At 68.5% G+C, this 18,854-nt stretch overlaps 1 protein-coding gene and 1 long non-coding RNA gene across 2 annotated transcripts; one reads left to right on the forward strand and one right to left on the reverse strand.

Moving 5' to 3' along the window:
- Positions 1-4,777: 4,777 nt before the first annotated feature.
- Positions 4,778-15,851, forward strand: EFNA3 (ephrin A3). Its single transcript, XM_037371098.1, has 5 exons — positions 4,778-4,957; positions 12,733-13,022; positions 13,605-13,670; positions 13,819-13,896; positions 14,035-15,851. The coding sequence occupies exons 1-5, from the start codon at positions 4,836-4,838 to the stop codon at positions 14,154-14,156; spliced, it is 678 nt and encodes a 225-aa protein (XP_037226995.1). The 5' UTR covers positions 4,778-4,835; the 3' UTR covers positions 14,157-15,851.
- LOC119140098 lies at positions 14,641-17,574 on the reverse strand. Its single transcript, XR_005101558.1, has 3 exons — positions 17,423-17,574; positions 16,912-17,055; positions 14,641-14,727 (listed from the first exon to the last, which is right to left on the reverse strand). It is a non-coding gene; the product is annotated as an uncharacterized LOC119140098 (long non-coding RNA).
- Between the last annotated feature and the right edge of the window lie 1,280 nt (positions 17,575-18,854).

Here is an 18,854-nt window from a genome sequence, read left to right on the forward strand (position 1 = left end):
CCAGCTCCATGTACTTGTCCCCTCCCTGGGGAGCTGCGGCTGCCATGCTGCGGCAGGGCTGGGTGCCAGTGCCCACCGTGCCGGCCATGCCCATGCCGGATGGCTGCCTCCCGGCACAGCCTTCTCACCCACTGGTGCATCCTCTCCATGGCCATGGGGAGCAGCAGGGGCTGGGCTGGTGGATGATATTGGAGTGCTCTTGAGGCCGGGAGGGAGGTTTGCCATGCAGGAGGAGAGGAGAAGAGAGGAGAGAAGCCGGCTGAGTCACCCGGTGCCGGCTGCTGACTCAGGCGCTTCCTGCCAGGTAGCCTCCACCGCCGGCACGTGGGCTGCCAGGCCACGGGATGTGGCAGAGGGGACAACTGGGACCCTGGCATCCCCCAGCAGCCCAGTCTGGCACCCGTGGTGCTGCAGGGTGGTCCAAGGTGAGAGCAGCCTGCTCATGGGTGCCGGTTTGTGCCTCGCAGCATGGTGACCTGTTTCTACCTGGGATCATCCGCTAGCGGCACAGCCACGTGCTACGGTGACGTGGGGGGACTGCGGCTGCCAGGCCGTGGGAACCGTGAGGAGCTGGCTGGCTGCACCTCCCACCTGGCACCTCTGGGTGCCCGCACGCCCAGGGCTGGTGGGATTTGGCACGCCGGATCCCGCCGGAGCCAGGCTTCCAGCAAGCAGGCGCCTGGCACCCAGGGCAGGGATCCTGCGGCTTCCTCCCCGCCGGGCGGCGGAAGCGGCCCCAGTGCCATGAGCCAGCGCGGGGCTGGCAGGCGGCAGGGCCGGGAGCTGCGCATGGCTTCATCTGGCGGCTCCGTGAGGAAGCTGATTTCCTCCGACAGGCCGGCTCTGCGCCGCCGCCGCCACCCGGTGCAGCCGCCCGCTCGCAGCCGTGGCCAGGCTGCTGGCGGCCAGCTTTGTATTGGCAATTAACCCTCCTCTGCGATCCCACACGCCATCAAGCTCCGCATCAATTAACTCAAGCTGCTGAGGTGCTAATTAACGAATCACCCCCATGTCCATCTGCGTAGTGGGGCTCACCTCCAGCCCCCCCCCTCGGCATGAGGCCACTCTGGCTGGACCTGTGGCTCACTGGGGAGGTGGCCTGGTGGCTGGTGGCACTGCCGCCCGTTTTCACCTCCCCCGTGCCACATCCCTGCCCTGGATCACGCTGCCATCGCTCCAAGCCCAGCCCCAAAGCAGCCCCAGGAGTTCCCGTGGGGTGCTCCCAGGGCTGGGGGTCCCCCCTCTCTCTGGCTGTGGTGGGGCTCAGCACCCCGCACCCTCACCAGGGCAGCACTCACTCGGCGCTCACCGAGATGCTGACGCGGCGCGACCATCCGTGAGGCCTTCATTCAAATTTAAAGACCGACCAACTTGGGGATAAAAAAGGAAAGGGGCAGCGAGGAGCAGGGCGGCCGTGAGCCCACGGGCGGGTGATGGACGGTGAGCCCCTTCCCCAGGCATGCCAGCCGGGTGCGCTCACTGGTGGGACGGTGCCCAAGTGCCAGCGCGGGGCTGCCCAGCTTGTACGGCCGAGCACTGTCAGGAGCCTGGGGGCTGCTGGGCTCCGTGCAGACATGCCGGCACTACCGGCTACCCGCTCTCCAACCTGGGTGTCACATCCGTGTAGCCTTGGCCACCCGCTCTGCATGCCATTAGCATGTTCTTGCCATGTCCGGCTGGACACGTGCCGGCACCTGGCTCGCGCTGGCAGGTTGGGAGCCCTGAGCTCAGCATGTTCGGGGCCGTGTAGGGGTGGCTGGTGAATATTTCATGCCCGTGTTCACCGAGCCCTTTCTTGGTTACACTCTTGCCTCCTCCCTGCACTCTCGCCATGTTTATTTATTTAATGAATTATTTATCTGCTCCCCCTCTCGCTCGGCTGGGCGCTGCTCTGCTGCTGCCCCCCGCTCTCGCCCCCCCCAGCTCCCAGCCTGGTGCGATGATTTATTGAATGCCGGCTCTGCTCTGCGGTTGCGACATGCTGTCACAGGAAGCCGCGGTTAAATATTAACCAGGGCGGGTGAAGTGGGTTCCCTGCCCTGCCAGGCACGTGCAGCCAGCAGGACCCCTGTGCCCACCCTGCTCTGGGTACCGCAGCCACCGCAGCCGGTGCCCATGGCTGCCTGCTCCAGTTGGCGGGTGGGGGGCTTTGCTCTGGTCCCCCCTGCTTTGAAGCAGAAACCTGCTGGCCCTCAGCATGACAGGCACGGGGTGGAGGAGGTGGGGGCCGCACGGAACTGCTTGGTGCCCCAGCTCTGCTGGAGAGCTCAAGGCCACTCGTGTCCTCCTGAGAGCAACGCCACCCAGCTGGCAGCATCCCCCAGCCGTCCTCGCCACAGACGCTGTCTCCTGCTGTGGTCAGCAAAACCCAGCCAAGCCCCCTCCGTGTGCCGCTGCCGCAGCAGGGGGTGATGTCCCCCAGCCCCGGGGGTGATGCCTGGTGGGTGCTGGCACCCACACGTGGGTGCACACTGTGATGCACAGGGTGCCTTCAGCCACCCGGCTCCCTCCATCCCCGCCGGGGCGCTCCGTGCCTCCCACTGTGGCCCTGCACATTGGGGTGCCCCGGCGTGGGGGTCCCCCCCAGGGAGCGTGGCGCTGCGCGGGTGCTGGCGGCAGCGTGTGCGTTGCCATGAGCGGGGGGTTTCCATGTGGAGGTGTGTGTTGCCATGGGTTTGCCGAGCCAAGGCGTTTCCATGGTGGCAGCGCGGTGCTGCTGGGCCCTTCCAGAGGTGCGCAGCCCCCTGGGATCCCCCAGCCCCAGGGCGCACCGGGAGGGAGCTGCCACTGCCTCCACCGCTGCACCCTGGCACCTGGGTGCCCCGGCCCCTGCAGCCCCTCCTGCACCCCCAGCACCCCCCTGCCTCCACCCCCCTGGGCCAGCCAAAGCCCTTTTCCATGTGTTGTGTTTTCTTCACTTCACTTCTCCAGATGAATAATTAATAGAAGCTTTTTTGGTCCTCCGGGCCCTTCCGCCAGCCCCCTCCCCCTTCCCAGCAGGGCTCTGGCAGGGCTTGGGCCCCCAGTGCCACCACCACTGATGGGGGCTGGGGGGCTGTGGCACAGCCCTGCTATGGGCATCACTGGTGCTGTGGTACCCGCGGCACTGAGTAGGACTGGGGGGGGAGCTCAGTGGGACCATCCTCATCCCTCTCCATGGGCTGGGGCAGCATCTGCCTGTCTGAAGGTGCTGGGAGCCCAAAAAGGGGCCTCAAGTGGGGAGCAGCTCTGCTCCCTCCCCGAGCTCCTCCAGGGAAGCTTTGGGGAGCCAGGAACCCCCCGCAACGTTGGCACTGGGGCAGCAAAGCCCCCAGCCCAGGGCTACGCCACCTCACCTGCCCAGGCCTGGGAGCCACCGTGCGTGGGAGCAGGGACGTGGGGACACGGCGCTCAGCCCCACACTGCCCAGCCATGCTCGAGCAGCCAGGGCTGGCTCAGCAAGCCCAGCGCCGGTTTTGATAGCCTCCCGGGTTTGTTTGCAAGCTCCTCGGGCTGCCAAATCCTTGGGTCACGCGTGAAGCTGCTGCTGCTGGAGCAGGGGCTGCCGGGCCGGTGCCAGCGGCGTGTGCACGCTTGGGCGCGTTCCTGCGTGGGAGCTCAGGGTGAGCTGCGTGTGCATGCGCTGGTGCAAGCATGCTGGTGTGTGCACACATGTGCTGGGGCGTGGATCACCTGGCACATGGGACTGTCGGGCGGTGCTGCATGGCAGTTGCTAAGGGATCTTGCCGAGGACAGGTGGCTGGAGCTGGCACCCAGCTCAATCCATCACGCGTGGTCTCGGCGGCTCCCTGGGTACCTCTGTTCCATGGACCCCTGGGGGGAAACGGGGTGGGGGTTTGGGGGGAGCAATGGGGCCAGCCGCGTGGGTGGGTGCCCGGCCACGTGCAGGCTCCCGGCGCAGGACGGGGCAGGCGGGAGAGCCTGGCACCATGGCGGTGCTCATCCGGCACCCAGGCTGCCGTGGCAGGGTGGCCCCAGGCCACCTGTGCCTGTGGTGGGTGGCTGGGTGCCCACCCTCCACCTGGCTGTGGGTCCCCCGGGTGGCCAAGCCCCTCTGCGAACATGTGTGATCCCCACAGTGCTGGTAGCAGCACGGCAAGGACCCTCTGGAGCCCTGACTGCCCCCCCCCCCCCCCCCGGCTCTGCCAGCCATATGGACCCATGGGGGCCCATGCCCTGAGCCCCAGTGCTCCCACCCAGGGAGACCCCAATGCTGGTGGGACCCAGCCCTGGTGCCCCCACCCATGGCTGTCCTGGTGAGCCCCTGGCAGCACCTGGTCCTGGTGGGACCTGGCCCTGGTGCCCCCACACCTGAGGGTCCCAATGTCAGTGGGACCCAGCCCTAGTGCACCCACTCATGGGGGTCCTAATGTCAGTGAGACCCGGCCCCAGTGCACCCACACAGGGGTCCCAGTGTCAGTGGGACCTGGCCCCAGTGGACCCGCCCACGGGGGTCCCAGTGTCAGTGGGACCTGGCCCCAGTGCTACCACCCATGGTGGTCCCAACGTCGGTGGGACCCGGCCCCAGTGCCCCCACCCACGGGGGTTCCAGTGCCCCCACCCTTGGGGGTCCCAGTGTCGGTGGGACCCGGCCCCGGTGCCGCCACCCGGGAGGACCCGCAGCCCAAGACCGGCGCGCCCCCAGTCCCCGCCGCCCGCTGCCGCTGCCGCTGCCGGTGCAGGCGGGCGCGGGGCGGCGGCGGGCGCGCGCGCGGGGGCGCGGCGGCGGCGGGCGCGCGCGGGGCGGAGCTGGGCGCCGGGGGCGCGGGGCGCGGGCGGTTCCGGCTCGGTTCTCCATTCATTGGGATCGCGGCGGGCTCCGCGGCGGCGGCAGGATGGCTGCTCGGCTGTCCGCGCTCCTGCCCCTGCTCCCGCTGCTGCTGCTGCTGCCGGGCCGGGGACCACCGGGGGCCCTGGGCAACCGGCACGCCGTGCACTGGAACAGCTCCAACCTGCAGTGAGTGCGGGGCTGGGCGCCGGGGCCGCGGCGGGGGAGGCCGCCGGTACCGGTACCGGTAGATGGGGGGGGGGCGTCCCCGGCACCGGGCGGGGCGGGAGGCGCCGCCGGGAAGGACACGGCGGGGGCGCGCCGGGGATCGCGCTGAAGGATGCGCGCAGCAGCGGCGGCGGCGGCGGCGGCGGGGGGCGACACTGGGCCGGGGGCGCGCGCGCCGGGACTGCGGGACCCCCCCGGTGCCGGTGCCCGCGCGGCGCCCCCGTGCGGGAGGGGTCGCCGAGACCCCGGTTACTGGTGCGCTGCCCCTCCCGGCCCCGCGCACCTCGCCCTGCCCGCGGAGGCGGGGGCCGTTCCCGGCGCGGGGGGGGTAGCGGCGCGGAGGGGGCGGGCGTGCAGCCGTCCGTCCGGCCCGACCCGACCTGCGGCGGCTCCGGTCCCCGGGGCCGCGCTGCCGGGCGGGGCGCGGGCACCGGCGGGGTCGGGCTCGCTGCTGGAGCGGGGCGCGGCGGCTGCCGGCGCGGGTGGGTCGGTGGCACCGGGGACCGAGCTGCCCCTCCCCGGCGGCGCTGAGCCGCTCGGCGGCGGGTCCCGGGGTGCTGGGGGCTGAGTACGGCCGCCCCGCCCGCCCGGGTGCGCCGGGCAGCGGGTCCCGGTGTAGCGCCGCCAGACGCGCCCCACGCCTGTCTGGGCGCGGGAGCGGCACCGGCAGCGCGGGGAGGGGGGGGCTGACAGGTGCCCGCCCCCCGCCCCCCGGTGCCATCCCGGGGGGGTCCGCGGGGGCGATTGGGGGGCTTGCAAGTGGAGATGTGCAAACTGCCGTCGTGCCCACGGCCACCGGGAGCCCAGCTGGTCGGTGGGGCACGGACCCCCAGCACCTCCCTCATGTCCTGCACCGGGAGCTGCGCCCTGTTCTCACCCCCCCCCGGGGGGGCTGCATGGGGGGCATGGCAACCGCACCTGGGGCTGGCACATTCTGTCCTCGCCCCCCCGGGGGGCTGCATGGGGGGCACGGCACCCACACCTGGGGCTGGCACAGCCACACCGGGGGCAAGCGGGCACCGCGCAGGCTTTGGGGTGCCGATGGGCACAGCTGGGCTCCTCCCGGGGAGGGGGGCTGCACGTCCATGGACCCGTCAGGGAGCTGCGCCCGCCGCTATCGCCTGTCTCCCCTTCCCTCGCCGGCGCAAGCGCTCAGGGGTGTGGCGGGGGCACGCGGCCAGCGGAGCATCCCCTGGTCCCCGTTGGTCCCAGGGCTCCCCCAGCCCTGCGCCCCTTTGTGCGGGGAGGGAGCGTCGCCCAGCAGCTCCTTCCCCTCCCATTGAGATTGTGTCGCCAGGCGGAAGCTCGGGCCCCATAAATTGTGCGTGTGTGCGACGTGCCGAGGCGCAGCACAATGGCGAGGCGCTCAGTTCACCCCGCCACGCTTGGGCATCCCCCTGCACCCCGCTCCTCCGGCCAGACCCTGCTTGCCCACTGGCTTCATCCCCACGCCGTGACATTGCTGGGACGTTGACGGGTGGCACACTCCTGTGCCCTCACCCTCGCCCCGCCACGACCGAGGGGCCTACTCTCCCCACCCCACCGCCCGCAGCTGTGTGCTGTGACCCGGTGCTGCCCCGGCACCTCCCGGGGGACGCGGCAGAGGGGGTGCCGGTGGTGTGCCTGCTGTGCCAAACCGGGGGTGTTGCAGCCAGACACCCGCACCCGCTGCGCACGCATCTCTGGCGCGGCTGCGAGCGTCCAGCTCAGGGCACGGGCGGCGCGGTGGGGGCGGCTGCGGCAGAGACGTGTCCCAGGGACTCCGGAGCGCTGATATTTATTGTTAGGCAGTGCGGCAGCTCGGCCGCAATTATAGCCGCGCAGCAAAGTGTCTGGATTAGATAAATTATGGGGGGAATTAGGCTCCCTGGGCCGCAGCCTGCAAATCCCAGCAACCCCGCTGCAATCAGAGCAATAAACAAGCCCTGCGCGGCCCCGCGGGGCTCTCTGGGGAGGGGGGCACGCCAGCAGGCTTGGCTCTGGGCTGCTCCTTGGGGGCTGCGCCAGACACCCCAGAAATTTATTGCATCTCCTGCTGCACCACCCTGGATGCCCCTGCGGCTCCTCTCGGTGGGGGAATGGGGTGAGGGGCCGCCCTGTGGAGCCCACCGTAGTCTTGGCAGTGCCTTGAGGAGCATGGGGCTGGTGGCAGCTCACCCCGCTTGGACACGCGGTTGTGCTTCTCCAGTCCCTGGGCCACTGCGGGGGACTGCTGGCGGTGCGGGGGGCTGGGGAAGGCCACTGAGTGGGCAAGGCACCCCACCTGCGGTGGGTTTGGGGTGCTGATGACAAAGCCCGAGGGAGGTGCGAAGGTGGGATCTGAGGCTTGGGGCAGCACAGCTGTTTGATCCTGCTCAGCCAGACTGTTGGTCCGGCTTTCCTTTCTGTCTGTCCTGCTGTCTCTGCCGGTGGCAGCCAGCGAGCCCCGGGAGCGCGGGACAATCCTTGGCTGGTCCTTGCCCTCTGCTCCCAAGTCCTGCTGGTAGGAGTCATGGTGGCACAGGGTGAAGGTGCAGGGCAGCTGCAACCCACCCAGTGCTGGCATTTGGCGCGGGCTGCATCCTTGGGGCGCCCCATGGCGTGCGGCTGGGGGCTCCTAGTGCTGTCCCCAGCTGAGCCAGGCCCTGGCATGCTGGTGCACGTGGGATGCCACCTCCCTGCTGGGTGTCCCAGATGCTGCGGTGGGGACAGCAGTTTGTCCCCTAGAGTGGGCACAGGCATGGCCAGCTCCCCCTGACGCTGCTGCAAGCCCCCAGGAGCCCCCCAGAGCAGGTTGGGGCAAGCCACGCTATGCCCTGGCTCTGCTGTGGTGACTGAGGGTGCTGGTGCCGTGGAGGGGGAAGAGCGGGGTGCTGCACGATGGGGGTACAGAGGGTGCTGGTGCCCAGGCACAGCAGGCGGGTCGGACCCACCTGTGCTCAGGGAGGGCCCAGCATCGCGTGTGGCCCCCCCAACCACTGGCGCTGCTGCCGCGCTCGCCTCTTCAAGGCGGCTTTTATCTGGCTGACTCTGTGTTGCAGGCGGCGAGAGCTGGAGCAGGCTCTCGAGAGCCCTTGCATGGAGCAGCCTCTCCAGGGGGAGCGTCTCGCGCAGGAAGGAGCTGGGGCTCTGCGCCAGCTGTGGCTGCCCTGGCTGCTGGCTCCTCTATAGCTGCTGGACCCTGACACTGGGGCTGTGCCCGGCCAGGTCCCTCCATTGCATCCGCTGGCACCCACAGGGCTGGGGTCAGTGTAACCTGCAGCAGGAGAAAACCTGTCCCCAGTGGGTGCCAGGGGCATCCAGCAGGAGGCGCTGCGGGGTGGCGGGGCAGTTGTGCCGCGGCGGGGGGGTAGTTCCCCGTCCCACTGTTGTGGGGCTGGAGGTGGGGAAGGTGGTGATGCTGCCTCTGAGCAGCTAATCACCCAGCCCCACCGGCTGCAGCATCCCCAGACAGGGGGCTGTGGCTGGGGGTTCCACCACCCGTGGCTGTGCCCCCAAGCTGGTCCCCATGGGGCACAGAGCCCTCAGCCACCCGTGGGTGCCAGCTGTGGGGCTGGGTGCTGGCGGGAGCTGCTGCCCTGGGGCAGAGGGTGCCGTGCCCTGTGAGTCACGGCGCTGGGCGGCACTGAGCCCCAGCGGCGCAGCCGGGGCCCACGGGGGTTCCTGTGGGAGAAAGGGCTGTGGTGTCGGGGTGCGGGGGCTGTCCCGGGGTGCAACAGGGCCGGGGCCACCTGCTCCTGCCCAGGCTGGTAATTGAGTCACTGGTTGCAGATTGATGGTTTAATTAAAACCCAATTAGAAACCTCATTGATCTTGTTAGCAAAGCGGGAAGGTATGGGCTTTAGCGGGGATTAAAGGGATTGCGTGGCCATCGATGGGGACAGGGGGTGCGGGGGCACCTGTAGGGCAGTGCTGGGGGTCCTGGGGAAGGCTGTGCCCGTTACCGCGAGGTGGATGCTGCCTCGTGGCACCACGGTCCCTTCATCTGTCACCATGTCCCCGGGGAGCAGCCCTGTCTCCTTGGGAGCCCCGATTCCCCGAGCGGGGAGGTGGCCCTGGGGATGCCGTATGCCGGCGATGCCTTTTGCACCCACACCTTGCGGCTGCGCCAGGCGAGTTGGGGGGGAGGACGGGGGGGGCCGTGCCGTGGCACCATGCCACCTGTGCGCGTGGGCTGCATCGCAGGCGCTGTCTGCCGAGCCAGCGCGCGTGTGCGTGGCCGTCTGGGCGCCGTGACTGTGCAGCGCTGCCTGCGTGGGGAGGGCTGGCACGGGGGGACACACCGAGCCGCCCATCTCCCCCGTGGCTCAAAAGTGGGTGCAGGCAGATGGTCTGTGTGTCCATCCCTCTGTCCGTCGGGGTGGACCGACCGCGGCGATGGATGCGCCTTCACCTCTCGCTGTCGCGTGGGGTGACTGGAAGGGGACTGCATAAATCAATGGCACTTTTTTGTTCCCTGGCTGATCGATGGGCCCCGGATGTGCCGAAAGGGCGAAGCTGCCGGAGCCAAACAAAGGGCCTGGCTGGGCTGTGGCGGGGGGGGGGGGGGCGGCAGTCCAGCCTGGCACCCAGTGTCAGGGGGCACCATACCGTCACCTGCATCGGAGGACACCCCGCATTGCCCTGGTCCTTACCGCTGGCACCACCAATGTGGGATGCTGAGCCCAGATCTGGCCCTGCTGCCCTCCAGGCCTTTTCTGCACCATGGGGATGAGCCTCCGCAGCACAGGGGTCTGGGCAGGGGTCCGATCCCCCTGTGCCGCTGCTGCCAGGGCATGCTGCAGTGCACCAGGCGCTCCCTAGCAGTGCATGAGCGAGCGTGCGGTGCTCAGCACAGATTTATCGCAGCAGATGGAAGCAGAGCGGCCGCCCAGTTTACCAGTGGCTGCGGCTTGCCAGGTAGCCAGGGTCCTGCCGGTGCGGGGCCGGTGGGCGCTGAGCCCAGCCTGTGCTCGGGACGGTTCTGCCAGGGGGACATCCATCTGCCCAGCACCGACAGGCTGCTGGAAGGTACCACTGCCTTGCAAAGCCCTGCTCTAAAAATGCAGTCGTGCAGAAGTGATGCTGCCCATTCTGCTCCTGCGCTTAACCCTTCGGGCACTGCTGGAGCCCGCCGTGCCCTGTTGGGTGCACCTCAGCTGCTGGAGCCTGGGAGGCCGGGGGCTCCATCCTGACCCAGGTTGCCTGTCGCTGGGGCTTCCCCATAGTTGTGGGTGCCAGGGACAGGGTGGCCTGTGCTCGTGCTGGGGTAGGTGTCAGTGAGAAAGGAGGCCGAGACCCTCGCTCCGGGTGTCTATTCCCATCCTTCTGCCCAAAACCAGGGCCCAGGGGCTCCCTGCCTGCTGCTGGGGCTGGGCTGCGCATGTGGCTCTGCCTGCCCTGCGCTGTCAGATGGTGCTGCAAGCTTGGGGCGCTCTGGATTCAGGGTGTCCTGCTGTGTGGGGTGCTGCTCTGCACCCACAGGACCCACGGTGCAGGGGCTGAGCGTTGCAGGGACACAGTGCCATGACTGCAGCAGTTGATGGAGTCCCCTGGACGTGCCCCAGGCCATGGTGGCCCCATGGCTCTACCCATTCGGGGCCATTCTCCAGCCCCTCCCAGCTGGTGGTGATGCTGTGATGCCTGTGAGCTCCTGGCACACAGCAGCGGCCAGCAGTGTCCGTGGGGCTCGCTGCCGTGGGGAGCCAGGCTGCTGGCCCCTGCTGCTCCATCTGGGGGTCCCCTGTACCCCTCCGCTGCGGTGCTGGTGTGCCCCAGCCCAGAGGGAGACCTTGGTGCTGTGTGGGACAGTGCTCGTTAGCGAGGCTGTTTATCAGAAGCCACGTTTCTTAATGAGCCCCAGTGAGGGGTCCCAGGGGTGCGTGTGCCTCAGCGGTGGGTGCCACAGGGGAAGGGGGTGGTTACAACCCCCCCGGCACCACAGGACAGGGTTTCCCGCAGCATGGCAGGAGCTGGAGCTGGGTGTCACTCCCATGGGTGCAGAGACCCGGGGCCGATCCTGGGGAATGTGCTTCCTCCAGCCCCTCGCTCCGCTGGCACAGCCGCAGCCCGGCCGCGGTGAGGGGCAGCCAGCTCGGGGCACGCTGGCGTCCCAGCCCTGCGTCCCGCACGGAGTTAATTGCAATTTTCTCCTCGGGGCCATTTCTTTAATAACAAGTTTTTTTTCTCTTCCTCCCCCCCCCCCCTTCCCACCACATCAAAGGGGGAAGATGAAAGGTCCCGGCGCCCCGCGGAGCAAGGGTGGCTGCCTCAGCACCTTGCTGGCGGAGGAGTTGCCCGGCGGTGCCGGGCTGGGCTGGGGAATAGCGGCTGCATGGCGAGGGAGGTGCCGCGTGGGGCTGCGCTCCCAGCTTCACGGGCGATGAGACCTGTTGGCCCCCCAAGGCCCCCCAGTGCCGGTGGCAGCCCTCGACGGGGAGGCAGCGCTGCTTGGGTCCCCCTTTGCCGGCGGATGCCGGGTCCCGCTTTGGTTCCCTCTCCAGCACCTGGCTTTTGGGGTGCTGCGTGCCAGGGTGCCGCGGGTGCTGGCAGGGTGCCGGGGCTCCCCAAACAGCGCCGGGGGCGCTCGCGCAGGGTGGGGCGTCTGCACGCGCAGCCCTGCCCGCTGCCTGCCCAGCCCTGCCGGGGAGACCCAAGAAGCCGGTTCCGCTGCGGGCAGGGCCCCAGGGGGGGTGACGGGACCCCCTCGTGGGGCGAGGGCACCCCGAGTGCTGGGTCAGGAGCTGGCGGACCCGGGTTTGCCCTGACAGGTTGGGAAAGGAGCCCCGAGCCGGAGTGATGCGCCATGGGGGTGCCCAGCCGCACGTGCCGGGATGCTGCAGCCCACCTCCCGGCGGAGTGGGGTGAGCGACCCCAACCAACGCAGCAGGGCTGGGGGGCTGCAGCGGCGCGGTGCAGGGTGGCATCACTGGTGCTGAGCCGGGCGATGAAGCGACGGCCGGTCAGGGTCCGGTGCTGCCACGGCAGCTCGGTGCAGCGCCAGCACCTCGCAGCGCTGGCTCGTAATTAATTGGCAGGAGCAGTGGGTCAGCGCAGCAGCGAGGATTACGGCGGCCGGGATTTCCATCGGGCGCGGATTAGGAGCCAGCGGAGCCTCTCCTGAGTGGATCTGAGGGGATTGCCGCTCCTAATCAATGTAAATGAGGCTCCCCCAGGGCCACCCTTTACGGCATTAACGAACTAACGGGATTAGCCAAAGCAGGGTGAGAAATCCTCTCTCTGAGCTGTGGCGCGTGGCGGGGCTGGGGCCGTGGTGGGCAGCCGCCGTGTGTTGGCTCTCGGCTGCCGGAGCTGGGGAACGCCAGGGCTGCGTGGCGAGGGCTGGCAGTTGCACCCCGCAGCGTCCCCGAGCACCTGCAGGACCCTGGTGGCCATCAGCCCGGTGGTGAGGTCGGTCGGTCTGTCCTGCTGCGTCTGTCCCCTCCTTGAGGCCACCAGCATGTTCCTGGCAGGTCACCGGCTCATGCACCTTGCAGGCATCCACCCATGTGGGTGGCTTGGCACCCACAGCCACGTCCCTCCCGCCCCACGCTGGCCTGTGCCCCCCGAGGCGGTGATGCCGTGGGGTTGCGCAGGGGTCCCAGTGTGTTGGAGAGCTCCAGATAGAGGTTGAGCAGGGGGATACTGCTGCGCCCCCAGGTCCTTGCTTTGGGACCTGCCCATTCTCCAGCCTCTGGGTCTCTTTCAAAGAGGGGGGGGCAGCGTTTGGGAAGGTGCAAGGGGTGTCCCTAACTCCCTGTCCCCTCCTTCCCTTGCAGCCTGCGGCGGGAGGGCTACACAGTACAGGTGAACGTCAACGACTACCTGGACATCTACTGCCCACACTACAACGCCTCGGTGCCCGAGCACCGGCTGGAGCAGTACGTGCTCTACATGGTGAATGCAGAGGGCTACCGCACCTGCAACACCAGCCAGGGCTTCAAGCGCTGGGAGTGCAACCGGCCCCATGCGCCCCACAGCCCCATCAAATTCTCGGAGAAGTTCCAGCGCTACAGCGCTTTCTCGCTGGGCTACGAGTTCCGCGCAGGGCAGGAGTACTACTACATCTGTACGTGGGGTGCTGGGTGGGACCCCTACACACCTCTCCATCCTTGGCTGGGTCCCCCGCATCCCACCCCAGCTGGTCCCACCACACCACGTCACCCAGTTGGGCCCCTTGGCATCCCTGCCCTGGCCAACCCCCCCCAGCCCTGGGAGTGGGCACCCTGAGCACAGGGATGGGGGTGTGGGGTGGAAGGGGGTTGTGGGGAGGGTTGGAAGTACAGGGAGGGTATGATGCAGGGGTGAGATGGGGATGTGGGGAGCAGGATGGGGATGTGGATGGGGGTGCTTGTGCAGGATGGGGCTGCTGGGGGGAGCTGATGCAGGATGAGGGTTCAGGGGATGCTGATCCAGATGCAAAACCCAGGGTGCTGATGCAGGATTGGAGTGCTGGTGCAGGATGGGGGCGCAGGGTGCTGATGCAGGTGCAGCTTCAGGCTGCAGGGTGGGGGTGCTGCTGCATCCCCCCAGCCCAGAGCGCACCCCCAGGCAGGGCCAGACCCCACCATGGCCAGACCCCCAAGCCTCGGGGTGCTCAGGACTGGGGTCACCCCCTGCGGAGCCACCCCAGCCCACTCTTGCCTTGCAGCCACGCCGACGCACAACCACCGCCGGGCCTGCCTGAAGATGAAGGTGTTCGTGTGCTGCGCCTCCAGTAAGTACCCCTGTGTCCCTCCATGGGGGCTGCGGGTGAGCGGGGGGCGGCATGGCCAGCAGGTGGGTCCCCCATCCCTGCTGGGGGTGGGCTGCGGCGCAAGACGGCCAGGGAGCGTGACCCCCTCCCCGTCCCCTCTCTCTTGCAGCATCGCACTCCGGGGAGAAGCTGGCGCCCACCCTGCCACAGTTCACCCTGCGGCCCGAGGTGAAGATCGAGGACCTGGGTGAGTCGGGCAGAGCCCCTGGCCCCACAGTGCCGCGTCCCCCCCGCCGCCACCACCCGTGGGGCAGCCCCAGCCGCGGGGGGGTGGGGGTTCGGGGCCATCGCGGTGCCACCCTCACCCTCTCGCTCTTCCTTACAGACAACTTCAACCCGGAGATGCCCAAGCTGGAGAAGAGCATCAGCGGCACCAGCCCCAAGCGGGAACACTTGCCCCTGGCCGTGGCTGCCGCGCTTTTCCTCATGACGCTGCTGGCCTCCTAGCTCCTGGCGCTGGTGGGGGCCCGGCCAGCGCGGCTCCACCGAGTGGGGACCCCCAGACCTGCTGCCCCTCCTGAGAACCAGCGGGGGACCACCACAGGACCACCCCGGCCCCTCCACACTGCTATCTCCCTGCCCAGAGAGCTGCCCCACGGGGCAGGGGGCTGCGGCACCTGCCGATCCCGGCTGGGACTCGCCCCCCACCCCACCAACAGCTGCGGCCACGGCCACGAGGATGCGGCTCGGTGCTGCTGTGTGCACCGCACCTTCTGCCGACACCATTCCACAGCGCCGAGTCCTGCCTGCCAAATCCTGCCCACAGCCCACACGGTGCCCCATGGCTGAGGGGCAGTGCCGGGCTGGGGAGCCCAGTGAGGGCCAGGACCCCCAGGGCCAGGCAGCCTGTACATACCTATATAGAGATCTATACATACTGTACAGAGAGTGACTATATAGATATATCTATTCTGTACCATAGGCAGCGGTGCCGGCCCCGCGCTGGCTTGTACATAGTCGAACGTGTTGGATTTTCCTCGTCTTCCGTGAAGACCCGACCTATGCAAACGCACAGACACTTTTTGGGGAAAAAACAAAACAAAAAAACAATCTCAACCTTTTTTTCAAGTGCTTTGGCTGGTGATTTTCATATTCTGCTCTTAGTCTATTAAAAAAAAAATAATAAAAGGATAAAAAAATGTGACCCCTGTCACAGCAGCGTGCAGCGCTCCTGGCCAGCCGTCGGCCAGCTCTGCCCTCCAGCGCAGCGGGCTCTGGCCGGAGCAGGGGGTCAGGCAGGGGCAGCCAGCACCAGGTGCCGACCACCGTGCCAACCACCTCGCTGGCCCTGGGCACGACAGCTGCAGTCACAGACTTAGCGCCTCTGCCAGAGAGGGCATCCCAGGGGGATGCAGGGTGCAGCTTCCCGCTGGCTCTGCTCCCCATCGACCCCCTGGCAGTGGCACGGAGCAGCCGGCGGGGACCTGGTGCTGCCCGCAGGAGGATGGCATGGACCACAGGCAGCACCCGCAGGTAAGGGCAGTGCAGGGCCGTGGGCAATGCCCTCAGCACCCATCCCTGGGGTGCTGGGCTGTGGTGGCTGGGGGCACCCTGGGGAGGAGTAGGCACAGGAGAGACATCCTCGTCATCCTCACCAGCTGCATGGGGTGAGTGACTGTGGGTCGGCACCCCGACGTGCCTGGGAGCTCCATGGGAATCCCCGCATCACCCCCCCCGCCGGCACGTCTGGCTCTGCCGGGCATGCCAGCTCCTGTGCTCCTGGGGGGACCTGGCACATGCCTGTCTGCGGCAGCTCCTGTGGGAAGGGACGATGCTCTGGGCTCCCCCCTCCGGTGCCCCCAGCGAGGCAAGGGGGTGTGTGGGGAGGGGGTTGTGCCCTGGGACCCACTGAGGATAGGGTTGCTGCTACAGGCTGAGCAGGAGTTCGGTGCAGCCAGCACCCCAAAACCCCAGTGGGTGCTGGGGAGCAGCCGTACGGGTCCTGAACCTGCACCCCACTGCACCAGGGGGGCCCAGTGCCCCCAGGGAGCGGGGCAGCCGCTCTTCCCATGAGGCAGCGTGGGACCAGGGGGCCTGCAGCCCCTCTCCCAGTGGGGACTGACGTTCCATGGACGTGGCCTCGGCTGGGGGGACCCCGCAGCTGTTGCAGCAGGGTGGCTGCTCTCCCCCCACCCCAGCCGGCACTGGGTGGCGGCTTGGTGTCCCACCGGCCCAGGCTTGTCCTGGTGCGGGAAGAGCTGGTGAACCCCCCCCACACACACCCCAGCTGGCGCTGCTGGGCGGTGGCTCGGTGTCCTGCCAGCCCAGGCTTGTCCTGGTGCGGGAAGAGCTGGCGAACCCGTCAGACGGGTCCTCCGAGCGCTCCCACAAGGCAGCGGGCTCCCCACGTCCCCCCCTCCCCAGGCTCCTGCAGGCCTCAGCCCTCGACCCCTTCCCCAGGGACTCGAGGTGCCACCCAGCACCCAGCTGCTGACCCTGGGCTGGGTGGGCACAGCGTGGCCAGGGTCTGGCTGTGGCAGTGTCACCCAGGGCTGCCGAGGGCTGTATCCCCCCAGATGCTGCAGGGCTGCGTCCCCTTGGATGCTGGGGACTGGCCACAGCCCCTGTCCCGGCATGGGGCCCTGCCGGTGGCACGCGGTGCAGTGGGCTGGGGGGCCCTGTTGGCCGGTTCATCATGGCGGGGAGTGGAGCACAGAGTCAACCGCCCTGGTGCAGTGCTGCATGGCGAGCTCCGCTTGCAAAATCCGTCCTGCTGCTTGCCTCAACCTTGGCACCGCTCCCTGGCGTGTGCGTGGCACTGCCGCCAGCTCGGTGGGGACCGGCCACCCAGCCCTGCTCCACTCCGTGCCCTCGGGCAAGGCGCGGTGTGGCAAGCTGGGGGCAGCCTGGACCAGCGGGGAGACACTTGGGATGCTGCTACGGGGGATCCCCAAACCCTCCTGCCCCAAGGCAATGGGGACCCCTCATTGGGACCCCAGCACTGGGGCTCGGATGCCCTGTGGGTGCTGGCGGGACTTCCACAGCCCCAGCAGCAGCTCTGGCTCTGGGCACGGGGTGTGTGCCTGGACTGGCCGTGCGGCACGAGGCTTTGCATCACCCCGTGGCAGCATCTGTCCTCCGCGGGCAGGGCTGGGTGCATCCCTCTCTCCGGCCAAACGCGTAAGGGCCTGGCGTGGCCAGCCAGCCTCAGGGACGCGGCTCTGCCCCTGCTACGCGCAGCCTGGCGTCGGGCCGTGCCTACCTGCTGGGCTGCACGCAGCTGGTGCAGCACGTCACCGCGGCCTTCGCTCCCAGCTGCACACTGGACGGCTCCTCTTCCTCCCCCAGCCTCATGGCTGGTGACGTCAGCCCGGGCAGGGGCTGGGGCACACCTGGGTGTCCTGAGCTGGGAAACCATAAATAGTTTGTCACAAGCTCTGCGGCCTCTGGCCAGCCCCACCTGCCCCGTGCCACTCTGCTGCGCGTGTTTATGGTGCGAAATGGCTTCACCTTTGTCCTGCAAACTGCAGCCAGCGCAGCAGGAGCCCTGCCTGTGCGGGCACTGACCTCGTCCCACGGTCACCCAGGGCGGTCCCCAGTCCCGCATGCACCACGTGGCGTGGCCGTGACCTTGCACACGTGCACACTGCCACTGGCACCTCTGGTGTTGCTGCAGGTGGGTGCCCACTCTGCATGGGGTGCTGCCCACCCACCCTGCACGGGGTGCTGCCCACCCTGCATGGGGTGCTGCCCCCACCCTGCATGCTACTCACCCTGACGGTCAACCCGTCTCTGCCACGGCTCATCCCCCGCCACCAAGCCACTGGTGATCCAGCACAGGGAGGTAACGGGGCCCCAGCTTGTCCCTGGGGCTGTCCCCGGTAGGGGACACATGCTCATCCTTCCTCCCCGGTCCAGCCACCAGTGCTGGCACTGCCCTTTTGCTGTGGGCCAGGCAGGGCGGTGACACTGGGATACGGCCAGGTCCCTGTGGCCTCGTTCCCAGCCTTGTCCCCATGCGCTGCTGCCCCTGCCCCAGGGCTGGGGACTGTGGCAGAGGGGACAGGGGCATCCGGCAGGATGGATCCAGTGTGGTGCTCCAGGAGGCTCATCATTCCCTGGGGCTTGCACCAGCCATGCCAGAGTGGGACAACACGACCTTGGTGCTCCCCCCACCGCTGCTCCCTGCCTCAGTTTCCCCAGGCACACAGCCTGTCTCTGCCGGTGGTACCGGAGCTGTGCCAGGACGCCGAGGAGCAAAGCAGCTGTGGTGCTGCCCAGCTCCCACCACTGTCCAGCTGCGCCCATCCCTGCGGGCTGCGCGTGCCACGCTCCGGCTCTCTGATCCTGGCAGGCTGCAGCCCCACGGGTGTTCCCGGGAGGTGCTCCCCTGTGCAAGCCACGGCAGCGCCGGCTTCCTGGGAGCAGGAGGCCTCGCACAGTCATTACGGCGCAGGGGATGATGTCAGGCCTGGCCGCAACCAGGGAGGATGAAAGGGAAGAAGCGGGTTCCCCTCCCGCAGGAGCCGAGTGTGGGGAGCGAGGCCGGGATGCGGGGAGGACGTGGGGGATGCGGGTGGGATGCGGAGTACCCAGCCCCATAGCTTTGACCCTGTGGGAGCCTTTCGGAGCCAACAGCTGCTCTCCGGTTCCAGCCACGGTGCCGGCGCCTGCCCGAGCCCCTCCAGCGTGCCAAGGGAGCGCTCCTCGCACGGCTGCAGCGGCGGGCATGCAACATTACCCACAATCAATGGATCATTATGTAATAAACAAGAGGAAAGTTGTTTTGCAAATGCGGCTGAGTTATCACTTCACAACACGGCGGCGAAGCATCTCTCTGCCGGGCTTAACAAGGATGGATCGGTGTTGGGGGCAGATGGGAGCAGATAGCGAGCCGCCGCGCTCCCCGCCAGGCAGCCGGCAACGCGCCCGCTGCACCCGCTGCGCCCGCAGCCCCCCGCCCTGTGCCGGCGGGGGTCACGGGCCAGGGGAATTTCACAACATGGAGCAAACAGAGTAGGGTGGGGGGGTGGGAGCGAGGTGGGGGGTGCGTGCAGGGTTTGGCCAGTGCTGGAGCAAAGTCTTGGGCAAGCAGCGGCAGCTGATAAGGGCAGGGAGGAGCGAGGGGGGTGGGGGGTGGGGGGTGTGTGTGCTGCCCCTGCTGCCACCAGCCCCTCCTGGCCCCCAGCCCCTTCTCAGCAGCCG

This window comes from Falco rusticolus, chromosome 19, assembly GCF_015220075.1.
Source record: "Falco rusticolus isolate bFalRus1 chromosome 19, bFalRus1.pri, whole genome shotgun sequence".
NCBI classification, from domain to species: domain Eukaryota; kingdom Metazoa; phylum Chordata; class Aves; order Falconiformes; family Falconidae; genus Falco; species Falco rusticolus.

Coding starts and splice junctions, on each gene's coding strand:
- EFNA3 (XM_037371098.1), top strand. CDS start 4,836: ATGGCTGCTCGGCTGTCCGCGCTCCTGCCCCTGCTCCCGCTGCTGCTG. Junction 13,671..13,818: donor GTTCGTGTGCTGCGCCTCCA/GTAAGTACCCCT, acceptor TCTCTCTTGCAG/CATCGCACTCCGGGGAGAAG. Junction 13,897..14,034: donor GGTGAAGATCGAGGACCTGG/GTGAGTCGGGCA, acceptor TCTTCCTTACAG/ACAACTTCAACCCGGAGATG.